We start from the raw sequence: 17,472 nt of genomic DNA, 5'->3' as shown, positions 1-17,472 counted from the left end.
CAAAGTTTTAAATCACAAATCCAAAAAAATATTTATGAAAAAAAATTAAGGTTCATTGTTTTAGATAGAGATCCTCATGATGTGTTGTTTATGGTTATGGAGAATTTGTGTGTTTTTAATGAATATGGAATTGATTTTTTTTTTTTTTTTTTTTTGAAACACAAATTAAAGACACTAAATTCAGGAGAGAAAAACTAATAGTCCAATTTGAGGAGAGTTAAATTCAAATTCCAAGAATTTACAAATCAGAATATTAGATTTATGTAAGTTTACAAATTAAAAAATTAATTTTGTGTTTTAAAAATTTTAAAAAATTTAAATTTATAAATTAAAATATCAGATTTATATAAGTTCACAGATGAGTCACCAAAAAAAAAAAAAATATAAGTTCACAGATTTAAGGTCAATTTTGTATTTTAAAAATTTTTAAGAAGTTAAAATTTACAAATCGAATGGTCTCCATATAAAAAAAATCACCAAAACTCTCACATGGTTAAAAAAACACTATTATAAAAGTATAGATTCGACGATTATTATTGAAGATGGCATTATTTGTGGGATAACCTTGGAACATTCGCATGCTGCCGTTTTAGATTTCAGGCACTGCCCATTTTGCCGTTTTCAGTGCTTCAGCGATTCAACGATTTTCATTTCTGATAAAGCCCTAATTTGCTGTCTAGATGACCCACTTGCAAATTCTCAATTTTTGAACTGAAATTAGCATTAGCAACAAAAATGACAGACCCGGATCCCTCCAAAAAGGTCGCCGATAGGTATCTGAAGCGTGAAATCCTTGGTGAAGGTACCTACGGAGTTGTATACAAAGCCATTGATACTCACGTAATTTCCCTCTACTGTCTTCTGCTATCTGATTCAGCTTTTGGACAAGCTTATTGGGATTTTTCAGTGAAAAGAACGATTTATTGTATGTTCAGTTTTCTGGGTTGTGAAATTTTTTTTGTTTTTGTTTTTGTTTTTGTTTTTTTTAAGTTTATGCAAAAAAATTCACTGAAATCAGGGAAAATACATATTTGTATAGGTATATTTAATTTGGAAAGTAATCATGCTTTTATTTGCTTTGGGTTCCTGAATTTGATTCTAGGAGGTTATTTCTCAACAATTTGATTAGGATGCTTTACCAAATTATCTTTCCTTCTTTCAATACAAATGATTATTTAGAAAGGGTCATGTATGGTGTGGATCATTGAGTTTGAGAAAGTGATCCATAAGCTTTCTAAGTAGTTTCAGCATGGGTTTTGTAAACTTTGTATGCGTTTATTCAATGATAAAAATGGCAGTATTGTCACCACATTGTGTTTCTTATCAAAATGAATCCATTGCATTGACAGACCGGACAAACGGTTGCGATTAAGAAAATTCGACTTGGCAAGCAGAAAGAAGGGGTCAACTTTACAGCACTCAGAGAAATTAAACTTCTTAAAGAGCTCAAAGATCCCAACATTATTGAGTTAATCGATGCATTCCCGCATAAAGGGAATTTACATCTTGTATTCGAATTCATGGAGACGGACCTTGAAGCCGTCATACGAGACCGAAATATTTTTCTTTCTCCAGCTGATACAAAATCCTACCTCCAAATGACGCTAAAGGGTCTTGCCTTTTGCCACAAGAAATGGGTTTTGCATAGGTATGGTATTCTGAGGTTTTGATTGGTACAAAGTAGTTATGCTGAGCTCAAACTCTGCTTATACATTTTCAGGGATATGAAGCCAAATAATTTGTTGATAGGATCTCATGGACAGCTGAAGCTTGCAGATTTTGGTTTGGCACGGATATTTGGAAGTCCGGATAGAAGGTTCACACATCAGGTATGCTTACCTATGCATACTGGTATCTGGATTATTGTGCATGCATGTCAATATGACAGGAATTGATTTTCACTAATAATAACGGTTTTGATGCTAGAAACTAGTTTCACTTGCATCCTATATATTCGGTGCTTTGCACTTTATGTTAGTGGATCAACATTCCATACACTCAATACTTTTGTGTTTTATACATGAGTAGGTGTTTGCTCGGTGGTACAGAGCACCTGAGCTATTATTTGGTGCGAAGCAATATGGTTCAGGGGTAGATGTTTGGGCTGCAGCTTGTATTTTTGCTGAACTTCTTCTCCGCCGACCCTTTTTGCAGGTGAAAAAAAAACTATCATGGTAACTAGGTAATATGGTTTATTCTTTGTGGTTAATGGTTGTTTGTCCTAAAGTACACGAGGCTTAATATTTTAGAGTTGATAATTTATTGGCTATAATTGATATATGTAGGCATAATTAATGTTGATTTAGGCTTCTATCTTATTCTCATTAGTGTGGTAATAATTAAAATTCTGTTTTCTGGTTTTTCTCATTAGTTTATTTTCATAATTTATCAGGGTTCAAGTGATATCGATCAGTTAGGCAAGATTTTTGCAGCATTTGGCACTCCAACACCTGCTCAGTGGCCTGATATGGTATATCTTCCAGATTACGTTGAATATCAAAATGTTCCTGCCCCCCCTTTGCGTACTTTATTTCCAACAGCAAGTGACGATGCTTTAGATCTATTGTCAAAGATGTTTACATATGATCCAAAAGCTAGAATTTCAGTGCAGCAGGCACTAGAGCACAGGTATGTGCCTTCCTTCACTTTCCCTTTAAGACATCAGCAATGTTCTTTTCTCCCTAATTTATCCTTCTTTTTTTTGTATTTAGATACTTTTCTTCTGCACCTCTGCCCACAGATCCAGAGAAGCTCCCTAGGCCAGCCCCCAAGAAGGAATCTAGGACTTCTGATTTTGATTTGCAGCAGGGTCCTACTGTGTTATCACCTCCAAGAAAGTCTAGGAGAGTGATGCCTGGGCGTGATGGGTTCGAAGGAAATTCTTTTCAAGGAGTGAAGGATGATGATGGAAATTTCGGTGATTTCAGACAGACAGTTGGTGATAATACAGGCAAGAACCAACCAGTTCCAATGTCAGTAGACTTTTCTATCTTTGGATTAAAATCTCCAAATAGACCTACAATTAACAGGTAAAAACAATATTGATCACCGAATCAATCCAAAGTGGAGACAAACATTCATGGATGATATTCATGCTTGATGTTTCGGCTTGCTCATGTATCCCAAACCTTTCGCTAAATACAATATCGGTGGAAGAGAATATCCAGGTTACAAAAGCATATTATGACATACCACGATGAAATATTGTTCTAGTGAATTGCTATCTGCAATGATGAGACCAATGTGTTGATATGATAAATGGTAATATGCTTTTGTTAACATGATATGTTTGTAGTATCCTATTAAATAATATTGAAACTTCGAAGGAATGAGTCAGATGTTTGATAGAATTTATTTTCTGCTTATAAATGCTTTAATTTAATTTGATTTCGTTGTTTCTGTGCTGCAGCGCTGACAGATCACATTTAAAAAGAAAATTAGATCTAGAATTTCAACAGCCAGAATGAATGAATATTCAGTATTCTCTGGGCGTGCCATTAGCCCAAGTATAATAAGACAAGAGGGGCAGAATAGAATGCTTTTGATGAAATGTAGTGGAGTAGACTTCATGGCTTATTTGTAGAACTTTAAAGGAAGAAGAGGTGAATATTATTTGTAATTCAGTGACCCAAAAGTAACTGCTATAGCCTATACGGAAAAAGAAAAGAGAAAATAAGAATTATAATAAACCGCATGTTTTCTCCTCTCCTTTCAATTCTCTTATTCATGCTTTCAGAGAATTAGTATACTCGAGAGTCCATGAAATCCCATCACCGCCTTTAATTCAGTGCTGACATGTCAGGTATGATGCTTGAGTTTGCAATTTATGGTTCTCAATCCATATTCATCAGGTCCTATGAGGACAAGTATTTGAGAGGCAAACTTTATCATATACATTAATCATATACCTATGTCATCAACCCCTCCTACTGCATTTTCTTTTTCAAGCTATTTACTAACAAAAAGTGTTCTAAGTTCGAACAAGAATTTCTTGCAAAGCTGGCTTTATTCTTGAATGGCGTGATCAAATTTGTCTCATGACAATATGCTGTCATACACACGGACACTGTCTTTAGCCTTCTTTGCCTGAAAATGAAACACCATTCCAGGAATGTTTAACTATATTATCATCATCCTAAAGACCCACATCGTAAATGTTTTTCTTTGAGTACATAGTCTTTTTGGCACCCGAAAGATTTAGATTTTAACAAAATGAAATCCAAAAAATAATAATGACAAAATGACCTCTAAAACATATATTTCACTTGACAAAATGACCCAGACATTTAGTCAATAGTTAATTTGCTCAACCAACTGTTAATTATTTATAAAATTACTGATATACCTCTGTATTTTCTTATGAAATTTCAAATATATCCTTACATTTTCTTTCTCCCTTCTCAACTAATTTCTCCAGCCCCTCACCCCCACCATTCCCACCCTTCATCAGTATGACTAGTCCCCATGATTTTTGTTGTCACCCCTTCCCACCCACTAGCATCTCCCCCCTCCCTCATTGACCACCATAAACCCCCAGTACTCGTCCACTTTTTCTTGTTAACACTTTTTGGGATTCATTTTGTCAAAATCTGGATTTTTCAAGTGCTAAAATGGTTATTTACACTTTTTCTCTTAATGAAAACATATCAAGGGAAACGTTCACCTCTTGCTCCCAATCAGTGGGTATTGTAATGATAAGAAGACATGACACTTGAACAATGAGTGCACATATGATCCCCAGCCAAAGCCCCTACAGACAATCACATTTTGTTTTTCTTGAAATCTAAATCATTATTAAGCTGTGAATAATAGAGAAGAGTGTTGTTGTTTGTTTTACCTTGCCACCCATGTGAAATACAAAAGCGAATAAGATAGCTGCGGGTATCCCAATTAAATAGTATGATCCTAGATTGATCAGAGCACCCATTTTTTGCCAACCACATCCTCTAGCCGTACCTAAACGAAGATTATTACACCAAACAGTATCATATAAAAAATGTTCATACACAGACACCTTGTTGTAGAAGCATTCTTTCTGGATGGGAAGTAAAAACTAAAAAATAAAAACCTGAAAGAACACATTGAAGTGAATCCAGGAAAATGGATGTTGCCAGAATAGGCAACATGGTTGCTACATATGTGACCACTTCTTCTTCATTACTATATGCATAGCCCCAGATATTGCGTATCAAAATCATCATTGCCCCAACAAAGATGCCTTCAACCATGGCCATTGCAAAGACGAAATACACAGCTAAACGTGCAGCCCTTGGATGACCTGCTCCTAGTTCATTCGAGACACGAGTGCTGCAAACATTAACAAGCATGAAGCATGTTACTCTAACTACATCAAAGTTTGAGAGTTGAAAAAGAGTTGCTCTCACCTCACTGCTCCGCTGAGTCCAAATGGGATTGTCCAAACAGTTGTTGAAGTGTTCAAACTGATTAATTAAACAAAACAAAAAAACCGGTTGCAAAACATAAATACATATGCATGAAAATATGTTGAAAGAAAATGTCAACGTGACACTAACTAACCAGATAGAAAGCACCGATGTTTCTAACTTGGGATTTGGGAGAAGGCCAGAAAGGAGAACCATCATTTCAAAGGACCATGATTCCAGGCTGTTGAGAACAAAAATAAGAGGGGTTAGAAATTGCTGGTAAGAAAGTAGTAAGAGAACATGACACAATTACCAAACCATAACGGCTGAAGGAATGGCAAGCCTCATAAAAGAAGGGATGTTATGGAATGCTTCTCTTGAAAAGCCAGTCCATGTTTTCAAACATGAAGGCGAGAACTTGACATAGAGCATCAGGATGAAGACATTCAACCAGTATGATATAGCATTTGCTATGGCAGCTCCTTTGTTCCCCAGCCCGGATTTGAATACCATAGTCCAACATATAAGAATATGCAGCAAAGTGGTAACTCCAGAGCTGAACAGCATTGGAAACACAAGACTTTGGGTTTGCAAGAACCTGTTGAGGCACTGCAGGAGACCATAGGCGAAAAGACTCGGAATCATAAACTTTGCATATTGTCCAGCTTCTGAAGATATTTGAGGATCTTGGCCAAGAGCAGTTAGAATGGATGCTGTGTTTGCCCAAATAATTGAAAGGGGTATGCAAAGAATCATGAGAATGAGCATGGCTCTCTGCATATGTATGCCTACCATACCATGCTGCTTTGCTCCATATGACTGCCCACAGAAAGTGTCCAAGGCACTTGCCATTCCCATCTATTTGTGAAGTGATAACATCTCAGTGAAACCAAAGAAAAAAAAATTGAAAACTCATGTGCAGTTATGTTTATATATGAAGAAAAAACTCTACAGATGAATTTTTAAAAAAAATTGAATAATAATAATTAAGGAAAACACAATGCAAGTTACCTAACCTACCAATAAGCTAAAACCGGTGACAGAGGCAAAAGAAGTAGCCATTGAAGCACCGGAAAGAGGGAGTTGACCGAGATGACCCACGAACATAACAGATATGACTTGCAGGCCATAATTGAGCAGAGAGACGGTTACTAAAGGACCTGCCAGCCATAACTGCTTTCTTGCCTCTTCAAAGATTTCTCTTCTTTCTATTGCCTTGTGCTTCTTTAGTTCAATATCATCAACCTTGAGCCTACTTTCCACTGTGATCTTTTCCAAGAGAGGCTCCAGAGATCCCTTTCCACCTTCTCTATCCATTGTTTACCCAATAGAGAGCAGATCCAAACACATTCGCGTAAGGCATAACCATGACTGAACACTACAAGACAATAAAGATGCCAATACCACGATATTTTATAGAAAACGACTTTCCTCACATTGTCATCTTGTTACATCTTTAGATATTTTATTTTATGATTTCATCTACACTGTAATCAACTCTTTATCCTTAAATAATTATCCAACAGGTATCTCTTTTATGTAGGCATAGTATACTTGTCAACTTGTGCAATTTGCCACTCTAACTAAGGATCTATATGTAAATGCTTGTTACTGTTGATTTATATGTAAACGCAGTTAAATACTAGTACAGTTTTCTTTCTTGGTAATGAATTTTCGTTGTTGTTTAAATTTCTTATTTTTATTTCGCTTAAAAGTAAATTAATGGTAAATTCTATCGTACTACTATAAAACCGGCTATGCTTTATGGTACGGAGTGTTGGACGACCAAAAGGAACACGAACAAAAGCTAAGTGTGACAGAGATGAAGATGTTGAGATAGATGAGTGGTCATACGCGATTGGATAAAATAAAGAACGAAGATATAAGGGAGAGAGTTAGAATAGCACCTTTGTGGAAAAGATGATAGAATCGCGTCTCAAGTGGTTTGGACATGTGAGAAGAAGACCTAAGAAAACTATCCATGAAAATGGTCAAACGAGATATACATGTAAACCATCTTTCTGTAGACATGATACATGACAGAACTCAATGACGTCGTTTGATTCATGTAGCTGACCCCATCTAGTGAGACAAATCTTTGTTATTATTGTATTTCACTTAAAAGTAAGTCCTGTTTTCCTAATATTAATAGTTCAATTTTTCTTTTATAATTAAATACTTGATTAAACTATTGCCCCTTCTGCGTTCTGCTATTTAGTATTCAATAGTTTCATTTCAAATACTAACGCTCTAAACTGTCACAACATTTCAAATGCTACATGTGAATGTTTTTTTAACTAAATTCAACCAAGGTGCAAGCTCAGCCACAAAAATAAAAAAAAGCAAGCGGCTATCACATGATTCTATGTTTTCACGCTTCTTCACCAAAAAAATTTTAGAGAATTACTCAAATGAAAATGGCAAAAATATCTTTTTATGAAGATACTTTATTTAAAAGTGTGGTTTATTTATTTAGCCACACTTTAAACAAAAACAACACTTTTATAAATATCAAAATCTAACCATACAATCTATTATCCAAGGGTCAAAAAGAAATATATTCACATGAAGACAATTATAAAATTTTCATTGTAGTATCCACCAAAAATTTATTATATAGCACATAAATTGTTATAGAGCACCACCGAAATTTTGACATTCAGCACGATTCGTAACACATAAATTTATGGATATAATATAAAAATTTTGTTGTATGTGTATTAATTTTTTTTGTGCTTTACATCAAATTTTTTTTTTTATTGAGTATTAAAATTTTTGTAACCAATATCATTCTTGAATATATATAGGAAAAGACGAAGAAAAAAAGAAGACGATGACAATAATGATAATGATGATAATAATAAAGGATGAGGAGGAAAAAAAGGAATAGATATAGAAAAAGAAGGCGGTGGTAACGACAATAAAGACAATAATAAAAAAAGAAGCCTAAAAGAAAGATACACAAAAAAAAGAGGAAGAGAAAAAAGAAAAAAAAAAATAGCAACGCATATGTATATAAAGAAGAAAAAAGGAAACAATTTTAATACACTAGTTTAATTAAATATTCAATTATAAAAGAAAAATATCAAATTTACTAAACGATCTAAAAATTCATAATATTATCCTCGTATAAAGATGTTTTTATAAAAGTAATCTCCTTAGCTGATATTACAAAGTTTATTATTTCATTGATATATTCATTAAGGAAAAGTCTAGTGGGCAGTAACTTTGTTAAATTTTGACCAGCATGTAACCAGCAAAGAAACGTGAGCCATTAGATGAAATCTCACACCAATCTCACACCATTAAAACCATTATTGATGGCTATCTGATGGCTACAAATCACAAAAGTTGCTGGCCCTAGCATTTCTCATTTATTAAATTGATATATCTATTTATTTATTTTTCGTTTTGGAAACAAAATCAAATTTAACAAGACATTTATTATTGTATGTTAGTTTTTTTAATATAAAACTCAAAAGGATCCTTTATATTTTATTATAAGAACGCATACGATAATTTTTTTAAACATTCTTTGAGGGCAAATGCCCCCTCAAACATGCTCTGCCTCATGATATGAGTCAGCAATGCATGTATGTATTACTGTATTAGACTTCACATTCTGTCTTTGGCGACATGGTTGACTCCTTAACTCTGCTTTCAGCTATCCTTGCCTATTATTAGTATCATTATATATTAGACACATGATAATGTTCAAAAGGGAGAACGAGAATGATGAGCATATTCATGTAAGAAATCCAAGCTAATTGATGTCCTACCTGTTGGTCCCAACTGGTTCGAATGGTGATGATAGCGTAAAATGTGACTTGCACAACGAATGCAGCTATGATCCCCAACCACAGCCCCTGTTAGTCACAACTCACAAACTAAGCTAAGCAAAAGAAATAAGAGCATCATGATTGATAGATATTAGTATAAGTATATTACCTTGGCTTTCATATGCGCAACAAATCCTAACAGGACAGAGCAAGGAACGCCCACAAGATAGAATGAGCCAAGATTCACATACGCACCTATTCGCTGCCACCCACATCCGGAAGCAATACCTGAAAGTGCACTTTGTATTCCGTCTAGAAAGCACGAAACTGCCAGAATTGGCGTCGTCGCCGACACTTCTCTGATTACTTGTTTGTCATTACTGTAAATACGGCTCCACATGTTCCTCAGCACAACCATGATTGAAGCTAACAAGATCCCTTCAATGAACACCATCCATAGCACCACGCCAACTGCTACACGTGCTGCCTCTGGATTTCCACCTCCTAGTTCATTCGACACCCGTGTGCTGCATCAATCATTAATCACTATGCTTTAAAATTCATGTTCCATGTCAAGCAGAGTTTCTTACTTTCTTTATTGAGCATCATAAGTACCTTACAGCAGCACTGAATCCAAAAGGGATCATCCAAGCTAAAGTAAATGTATTAAGGCTGAAAAGGCATATCAAGAACGTTCTTAGGGAGTATCAATGAAATTTATACGATAAGGTGCAGTCCAGTCCCAGATGCTAACCATATTGAAAGAACTGAAGTTTCTAATGCTGGGTTCGGAAGAAGACCAGACAAGATAACTACGAGTTCGAATGTCCAAACTTTCAGGCTGCTCAAAACAAAACCAGCTGTTTCATAGGCTTGGTGAGGATGATCATATCGGCGAAAAACATTAGGAGTTGAGAAAACTATCGCTTACCAGAGCATAAGAGCCGAAGGAACAGCAAGTTTAAGGAAGGAGAAGACTCCATTTAGGGACTTTTTGGAAAAGCCAGTCCAAGATTGTTTGCAAGAAGAAGAGTATTTGACATAGAAGGAGATGAAGAGAAGATTCAGATAATAACATATGGAAATAGATATGGGTGCCCCCCTGCTCCCCAGGGGAGTTTTGAATACAAGAAGCCAGCAGAGAAGGATGTGGAGCAGCGCGGCAAGTGCAGAGGTTATGACCATTGGGAAGACAATGCTCTGGGTTTGCAAGAACCTGAGAATGGACTGAAGAAGGCCATGCGCGAAGAGGCTTGGGATCAAGCAGCGGGCATACTTGCCAGCTTGGTTGGCTATGGCTTTGTCTTGGCGCATCGCAATTAGAATAGGCTCCGTGTTGGCCCAGATGACGGCGACGAAAACACTGACGACTGAAACAACAAGCATGGATCTCTGCAAGTGTATGCCAAGCATCTGGTACTGCCCTGCCCCATTCGATTGTCCACAAAATGTGTCCAGTGCACCGGTTAATCCTGTCTGCTCAAACACATGCACACATTATTTATTTATGGAAAAGTACGAGTAGCCAATAGAATATTTGTATAATACTTACAATGAAGGTTTAAGGAGTATTAGAGATATAACCATTAGTGTTACTTTTTCTCACCCATTTTTTCTTTTACGAATTAAGTATTGGCCAAAGGAAAAGTCTAGGAGGCCAGCAACTTATGTGTTTTGTGGCTAGCACTTAATCATCAAGAGAAAAGTGAGTGATTTTCTACCATTAGATGTAATCTCACATCATTAAAAAGACTATTGATAGTCAATTGAAAGTTACAAAACACAAAAATTGCTACCCTAATACTCCTCTTCGCCAAATTTTAATAAAACTGTTAGCTCTTTAAACTTTCTTTTTTATTTAATAAAAAATGTTAAAAAAAATCATCAAAATTTATTATTCTCGATTATTAATTAGCTATTAATATTTAAAAATATGTAATAAAATATATTATTAAATTATTAAATTAAAAAAATTAAAAATTAAAAATTAAATTAATAACTAAATAATAAAAAAAATTTGATAATCCCTGATATTTCTCATCTCTTATTTAATACCTGGAGACTCGAGTTATTGAAAATAAAAACAAAATCATCTACGCTATTGTTACCAGTTACCAGTAAGGTGAATCCTGTAACGGCGGCAAAGGAGGTCGCCATGGAAGCTCCGGAAAGAGGGAGAGTACCGAGATGACCAACAAACATGATGGAGATGGTCTGGAGGCTGTATTGTAGGAAAGCCACTGAGCAGAGAGGCACTGCCAGCCATAGCTGTCTCTTCAGCTCTTCAACAACTGCCTCTCTTGGGATTTTCATGCCTTCAGATGAAGATGGCTGGCAATTATAAACAAAGAAGGAGACGTTATGATGAAGTATTCCGTTTCCATTTCCATTTGGAATGTAATGCAAATGCAGTGTCAGGACTCAGGGAATTCGGTTTAGAAGAATCTTGAGTGCCGATGTTTCGTTGGAGTCATAATGGCGAAAGGCGAATGTATGTTTATTGTTTAATTCAAAGAGCATAATCGCTTGGGGTGCGAATTACGGAGTGAAAGTCGATGATAAATGTTTATTAAAATAAGAAAAAGTCTAGGACACTATCAAAATAAAAATGAGTGATTTTCTATATAATTTCACACAATTAAAAATACATTAAAAATATTATTGATGATCAATTAATGATTACAAAATACTAAAATGACTGCTCTTAACATTTCTCTTAAAATAATATTCTAGTTATTTTTGCAGTTCATATGCTAGTTAGGCGGTTGGTTAATACCTTCGTTTCTAAAATAATATTTTAGTTACTTTCAATACAAATAAAATTTGTAGATAAATAAATTACAAAAATATTAAAATAAATTTATCACGAATCATAGTAGACACAATCTTCAATAATTATTTATTATCGTTTTATTTATAAGTAGAATAATTTCCACAAAAATCTTCCAAAATTATACGTGAATCATAAAAATTACTATAAACACCAATATTCTTAAAATACTTACGCACAACTTTGTTCTTCTTCTTAATAAAATTGCAAGCAAGGCTTGCCAAGTCGTTGAAGGCTTGGTGCCTTAGTTCAAAGAAAGAAAGAAAAAGCACAAGAGAGATTATGGAACAGAATTCGCTTGTGTATGTATGTGTGTGTTTTGTGTTTGTCATGTGTTATATATATATATAATGAGCTTTTTATACAAAAATGTGAGAATATATTTATAAGAGTTTAATTTTGATGTATTGATAATATAAACAGTCATGCAATTATATTTGTTGTTTTTATGACTATTTATGCGATTAATGTGAAACATAGTTATTTTAGTGATGTGATATTACGTAACTAGATTCATGTATAAAATTATTTTATACTGCATTAAAAATAAATTTATATTTATAATCATTAAATTGGTTTTAATGATTAAAATTAAATATACTTAATAAACGATTTATAGACAAAAATTTAGCTAATAAATGCTTTAAGGACACATGATAAATTTACTATTAATGAAAAATTTTAAATATCTTTATTTAATAAATGTTAAATAAATATATTGAAAACTTAAATTTTTATATTTTTAATAAAAACATTTTAATTTTATAATCTTAACATGTGCCCTAAGGATACAAGATAGATAAATTCTATAAATAATATATTTATAGTCATTAAATTCATATGACAATGTATTTAACTTCATTGTATTTAAAGCTATTGTCTTTAATTTTTATTAAAATATATTTAATAAATAAATTTAAATAATTAAATTTTATATAACTGTAAAAAATAAAATAATTAAAAAAATCATATACAAGCAATACATTTTAAAAAATGAAATTATATCATTAAAAATGTTGCATTTCAATATATATTAGAACGTTATTTTTGAGATAATTGATATAAGAATCAATCACACTTTATAACTAGAAAAATAAAATAATTAGACAATAATGAATTGTGAAATATTATGAAAACGATTATCTAGTGACAAATTATTCAACTTTGTTATTTAGTAGTAATAGTAATTAATAAATTTGAGGAAAAAAGCCTTTAATTTGTGCCACTAAAATTAAAAGAGGGTTTTAGTTTGTCAGAATCAGAGACTTGATCATGCCCTCTACTATTATTCGTACATCTTATTAGCTTTTCTACCAAATAAATTAAAAGCGTCGTGGTTTAATTATTTTGTTGGTGAAAATTAAAAGAGAGATAAAAAGAGTTTTATAGTGGAAATTAAAAAGCATTTCTTAGTAGTTATTTATTTATTTATTTATTTATTAAGTATATTTTAATAAAAATCGAAGATAACGGCTATAAATGCAATAACTTTAAATGAATTGTCATATGAATTTAATAATTATAATACATTATTTGTATATTATTTATTAGGTATATTTAATTTTAATGATTGAATCAATCCAATAAATATAAATGTATTCTCATATTCTTTTGTAAAAATTTTATTCTTATATGATGCATTTTTTATATAAATATCTATGAATAAACTATTAAAAATACTTTCGAATAATTTTGTCACTAACAAAAATGTATTCGATTTTTATTATTGACAAAAATATCCTCAAATAATTTAAAAATATGACAAAAATGCTTAAAAAAAATTTTCTTTTTTGTAAGACAAACCGCTTATACATTTGATCTAAAATTTTATAGAAATATTCATATAACTATTTAAACAATGATAAAAACTTGATCTCTATATATATTTTTTAAAAGTATTATTAATTGTTGACAAAAAAATCACCAAAAAAATATATACTTAGCAAAAATTTACTAAATTTTAAGAATAAAAATATTTCATTTTTCTAATCATATTTGCAAAGAAATCACATTAAAATTCAATTTCTAAATCATGTTTTGAGAATACATATTGAATGTTAGACATTTTTTGTACCGTTTTAAAATTATTTGAAGACATTTTTGTTAAGGAAAATTCTAGGTAAACAATGATCATTTTAAACAATATCAACAACCACCAATCAAATAAAAATATACTACATTCTAATTTAATGTTATTAATTAAATTTAAGATTAATTTACACTTTTAACCTTATTAATTCACATTGTTCACACATTATTTAAAAATATTGTTGTTTACCTATACTTTTCATTTTATTAATAACAAAATTCAAATATATTTTTGTCAACGACAAAATTATTTGAATGTATTTTTTGTGATTTGCCCAAATATCTAAATAAGTTTATCTTTCTTTAATAAAGCCTAACTAACCATCATTAATGTTCATTCAATTATCATTATTATCATCAACCATCATTAATGTTTTTCAACGTTCATATTGCTTAGTTGAATTCTATTAATTTTTGGGAAAAGAACAGAGAGGTCCTAATTTTTTAAATTTTTGACAAACATATTTTTAATAAAATTTAAATATAAAAAAGTTTCTGACTTTAATAAATAGAGGATAATTTTATCCTTTTATTTATTTGTCTCTCATATACCAAACGGAACTGGCTGACGTGGCTAAAATGGTATCCAGATATCCATTACGGTGCCACACTGAAAGGGGAATAAAGTTTCAAGGACAAATAAGTCCTTGACGTCATTTTGCAAATAAAGTTCAAAGGACAAATAGGTCTTTGAGAATTTAGTTCATTATACTTCTATTATGAGAATTTAGTTGATAAAATTATGCTTGTATTTTGAAATCTAGTTAATTTGTTGTATTCTGCAATTTAAATTATTTGTATTAAAATTACAGAAATTAGGCTTATTCTATTTCTACTTTTTTTCTTAAATTGCATTAGTTCAGTTTTAATGCATTTGTGTATTATATTAGAATTTGTTAAATTGCATTAGTTCAATTTTCATTATACCAGTGGCATTAGTTAGCATCAGTTCATTTATGCATCAAGTTAGCATTAGTTCATTTGTGCATCATTCATGTATTAAGTTAGCATTAGTGCATTTGTGTATTATATTAGAATTAGTATTTTTATCCATAATAAAATTACGATAATAATTTTTTTAAATTATAGTTCATTTTGTTCTGACAGTATAAATTATGCATGACACAAAAGATTTATAAAATCAAACTACTTTTACAAAAAAGTCGTAAGTTGACAAAAGTCTCTGGCTAAGAAGACCAAGATATCTGCAGATAAAAAATTAAATACTAAGATTTTTAGTTATTATTTTTATATGAAAAAGTATAATTTTTTATTAATAATTAATTTTAACATTCGTTATCTAAAATTTAAAATAATTTAATGTGTATACTTTTATATTTAAAATATTTTAATTATAAAAAATATCGGATGACATATTTTGATTTGTCAAATTACTAATATAAAATATAATTATATATAGAGTAAAAATAGTAGAGAGAAATAGAAAAATAGAGAGAGGTAGATGAGAGAATTTAGGAAAGGAGTTTATTAATTTTGAAAAAAAAATATTTTCTCTCAAGTTTAATAAGAGTGTCATGTGACACATTTGATTATTAAATTAGATAGTAATATATGATACATAATATAGGTATATTTCAATTAGATAGTAATATATGATACATAATAGAAGCATAATGAACTAAATTCTCAAGGACCTATTTGTCCTTCGAACTTTATTTGCAAAATGATGTCAAGGACTTATTTGTCTTTCGAACTTTATTCTCCTTCCAGCATGGCACCGTAACGGACATCTGGACACTGTTTCAGCCACGTCAGCCAATTCCGTTTGGTGTATGAGAGACAAATAGGCGGAAGGATTAAATTGTCCTTCATTTGTTAAAGTCAGGGACTTTTTTGTATTTAAATTTTGTCAGGAATATATTTGTCAAAAATTTAAAAAGTCAGGACCTATCTATCTTTTTCTTATTTTTAATAATATTATACATTCAAGTCTTTTTTTGGTGGCTATATATTCAAATCTTTATGTTAATTAAGATCAATTAAGTTAATTTAATATAACAAAAATTAATTATAATTAATATTATTCTAAATTTTATTATTTAATTTAGTTACACTTAATTCATAAAAAAAACTTTAATATATAACATAACTCTCAATTTTTTTGGGTCCAATTAGCAAAATAGAAACCCAGTGCCAAAACAAGTATAATTCATATGTCGGGGGTTCAAATTCTGTCTTGTGCATGCAGTAATTTATTGGCCAGTAACAAATCCTTAAATGGAGCTCAGTACTGCGACAAATTAGTTCTTGGCCTGTCGAGTAATCAAAAAATAATTCATATGTGCATGTGAGAGCTCATTAGCCTATTTGAATTTTATTTTTTCAAAATATCACATTCCATATTATAAAGGCTTAAGAATTCATAGTTTCTGTTGATGTGCGACTAAATTTGAAATACAATAATTTTTCACACGTTTTAAGTTTAGAGAAATCGAGAAGAACAAAGAAAGGTTGAAAATTAATTTGCAATTTTGAAATATTCAAAAAGATTTAAACTTTAACTTAGATCGAGTGGATGATAATTTTATAAAAGTATGATAGAATAAATTTTTTGATTCTTATACTTTTAGGATAACATTTGGAGCACGTCTACAAAATATTCTCTTACGTACTATTCTTGGCGATTTATGCGTTAATGGTCATGCACCATATCATGTTAACATGAGAGCTCTAAAATTAATGTCCAAATTTATAAGAGACGGCCTCATCTCTCTATTCTCAATTTTGTGTTTATCCATTAAGGATATGTTGCAGTAATATTTACACTTTCACATTTTGGGACGAGAAAATATTTAGTTTAGTCCTGAAGTTACACTCGAATTTTAATTTAGTCCTTAAAATTTCAATTGTCTTTATTTAGTCTTTAAACTTTTCAATTGATTCTGTGATAGAAACTACCGCAAAAACTGACATGATCAAAATTTAAAAAGTTTAGGAATTAAATTGATACTCGAGTATAACTTTAAAGACCAAACTAAGGCCCAGTTTGGGTAAATAACTTAAATAAGTTCTTTTGAAAAAAGAGCTTAAAGTATAAGGACTTTTATTAATAGCAACTTATAAATAAGTTATTTTGTGTTTGGATTTTTAGTTATAAAAGTACTTATTTTAAAGTTGTAGCGTTTGGATAAATAACTCAAAAATAATTTTTTTTTACAGAAGAGAATGAATATTAAAATAACTATGATAACAAATATTTTCCAATATTGAATGTTGATTTTACATAACCTAATCACTGATATATATTGTGTATGATATGGTAGGTGAAAAAAAAAATAAATATAAAATATGTGTGTCAATGTATATTTTGTTGCTGTTTTTTATTTTTTTTTTACTCCTATTAGAACTCCCTTATCCTTTATTGAGGTCA

General features: G+C 31.3%; 3 protein-coding genes across 9 annotated transcripts; 1 reads left to right on the top strand and 2 right to left on the bottom strand.

The window, feature by feature from the left end:
* The first annotated feature begins 419 nt into the window (after nucleotides 1-419).
* On the top strand, nucleotides 420-3,708 carry LOC112734244 (cyclin-dependent kinase D-3). 5 transcript variants are annotated; one of them, XR_011877963.1, is made up of 8 exons: nucleotides 455-840; nucleotides 1,350-1,648; nucleotides 1,721-1,829; nucleotides 2,029-2,154; nucleotides 2,393-2,628; nucleotides 2,712-2,950; nucleotides 3,030-3,261; nucleotides 3,410-3,708. XR_011877963.1 is itself a non-coding variant. In XM_025783486.3 (7 exons), exons 1-7 carry the CDS (start codon nucleotides 736-738, stop codon nucleotides 3,465-3,467), a joined length of 1,251 nt encoding a protein of 416 aa, XP_025639271.1. In that variant the 5' UTR covers nucleotides 420-735; the 3' UTR covers nucleotides 3,468-3,708. The 5 variants fall into 5 exon arrangements, 3 of the variants coding, with proteins under 3 accessions (XP_025639271.1, XP_025639274.1, XP_025639272.1); XM_025783486.3 differs by lacking the exon at nucleotides 3,030-3,261 and having other exon boundaries at nucleotides 420-840; nucleotides 2,712-3,029; XR_003168340.3 differs by having other exon boundaries at nucleotides 2,712-3,261.
* Nucleotides 3,587-7,654, bottom strand: LOC112734243 (protein DETOXIFICATION 16). Of its 2 annotated transcripts, XM_025783483.3 has the most exons (8): nucleotides 6,405-7,654; nucleotides 5,698-6,242; nucleotides 5,539-5,625; nucleotides 5,385-5,441; nucleotides 5,069-5,307; nucleotides 4,838-4,956; nucleotides 4,664-4,750; nucleotides 3,587-4,086 (listed from the first exon to the last, which is right to left on the bottom strand). In XM_025783483.3, the coding sequence occupies exons 1-8, from the start codon at nucleotides 6,699-6,701 to the stop codon at nucleotides 4,036-4,038; spliced, it is 1,482 nt and encodes a 493-aa protein (XP_025639268.1). In that variant the 5' UTR covers nucleotides 6,702-7,654; the 3' UTR covers nucleotides 3,587-4,035. The 2 variants fall into 2 exon arrangements, with proteins under 2 accessions (XP_025639268.1, XP_072084408.1); XM_072228307.1 differs by lacking the exon at nucleotides 4,664-4,750 and having other exon boundaries at nucleotides 6,405-7,472.
* A 728-nt stretch (nucleotides 7,655-8,382) lies between these two features.
* On the bottom strand, nucleotides 8,383-12,308 carry LOC112734241 (protein DETOXIFICATION 16). 2 transcript variants are annotated; one of them, XM_025783482.3, is made up of 8 exons: nucleotides 12,169-12,308; nucleotides 11,279-11,494; nucleotides 10,095-10,639; nucleotides 9,918-10,004; nucleotides 9,779-9,835; nucleotides 9,333-9,690; nucleotides 9,164-9,250; nucleotides 8,843-9,058 (listed from the first exon to the last, which is right to left on the bottom strand). In XM_025783482.3, exons 2-8 carry the CDS (start codon nucleotides 11,474-11,476, stop codon nucleotides 8,993-8,995), a joined length of 1,398 nt encoding a protein of 465 aa, XP_025639267.1. In that variant the 5' UTR covers nucleotides 11,477-11,494; nucleotides 12,169-12,308; the 3' UTR covers nucleotides 8,843-8,992. The 2 variants fall into 2 exon arrangements, with proteins under 2 accessions (XP_025639266.1, XP_025639267.1); XM_025783481.3 differs by lacking the exon at nucleotides 12,169-12,308 and having other exon boundaries at nucleotides 8,383-9,058; nucleotides 11,279-11,640.
* Between the last annotated feature and the right edge of the window lie 5,164 nt (nucleotides 12,309-17,472).

This window comes from Arachis hypogaea, chromosome 3 (assembly GCF_003086295.3).
Source record: "Arachis hypogaea cultivar Tifrunner chromosome 3, arahy.Tifrunner.gnm2.J5K5, whole genome shotgun sequence".
In the NCBI taxonomy this organism is placed as follows: Eukaryota; Viridiplantae; Streptophyta; class Magnoliopsida; order Fabales; family Fabaceae; genus Arachis; species Arachis hypogaea.
This window is presented reverse-complemented; position numbering and strand designations above follow the sequence as displayed.

Excerpts from the sequence above, each read along its gene's own strand:
- LOC112734244 (XM_025783486.3), top strand. The coding sequence starts at position 736 with ATGACAGACCCGGATCCCTCCAAAAAGGTCGCCGATAGGTATCTGAAG. Across the intron at positions 841-1,349 it reads ACAAAGCCATTGATACTCAC|ACCGGACAAACGGTTGCGAT; the intron begins GTAATTTCCCTC and ends TTGCATTGACAG. Across the intron at positions 2,155-2,392 it reads TCCGCCGACCCTTTTTGCAG|GGTTCAAGTGATATCGATCA; the intron begins GTGAAAAAAAAA and ends ATAATTTATCAG.
- LOC112734241 (XM_025783482.3), bottom strand. The coding sequence starts at position 11,476 with ATGAAAATCCCAAGAGAGGCAGTTGTTGAAGAGCTGAAGAGACAGCTA. Across the intron at positions 10,005-10,094 it reads CCTTCGGCTCTTATGCTCTG|CCTGAAAGTTTGGACATTCG; the intron begins GTAAGCGATAGT and ends TGTTTTGAGCAG. Across the intron at positions 9,691-9,778 it reads GGATTCAGTGCTGCTGTAAG|CACACGGGTGTCGAATGAAC; the intron begins GTACTTATGATG and ends TGATTGATGCAG.
- LOC112734243 (XM_025783483.3), bottom strand. The coding sequence starts at position 6,701 with ATGGATAGAGAAGGTGGAAAGGGATCTCTGGAGCCTCTCTTGGAAAAG. Across the intron at positions 6,243-6,404 it reads TCACCGGTTTTAGCTTATTG|ATGGGAATGGCAAGTGCCTT; the intron begins GTAGGTTAGGTA and ends CTTCACAAATAG. Across the intron at positions 4,957-5,068 it reads ACTTCAATGTGTTCTTTCAG|GTACGGCTAGAGGATGTGGT; the intron begins GTTTTTATTTTT and ends ATCTTCGTTTAG.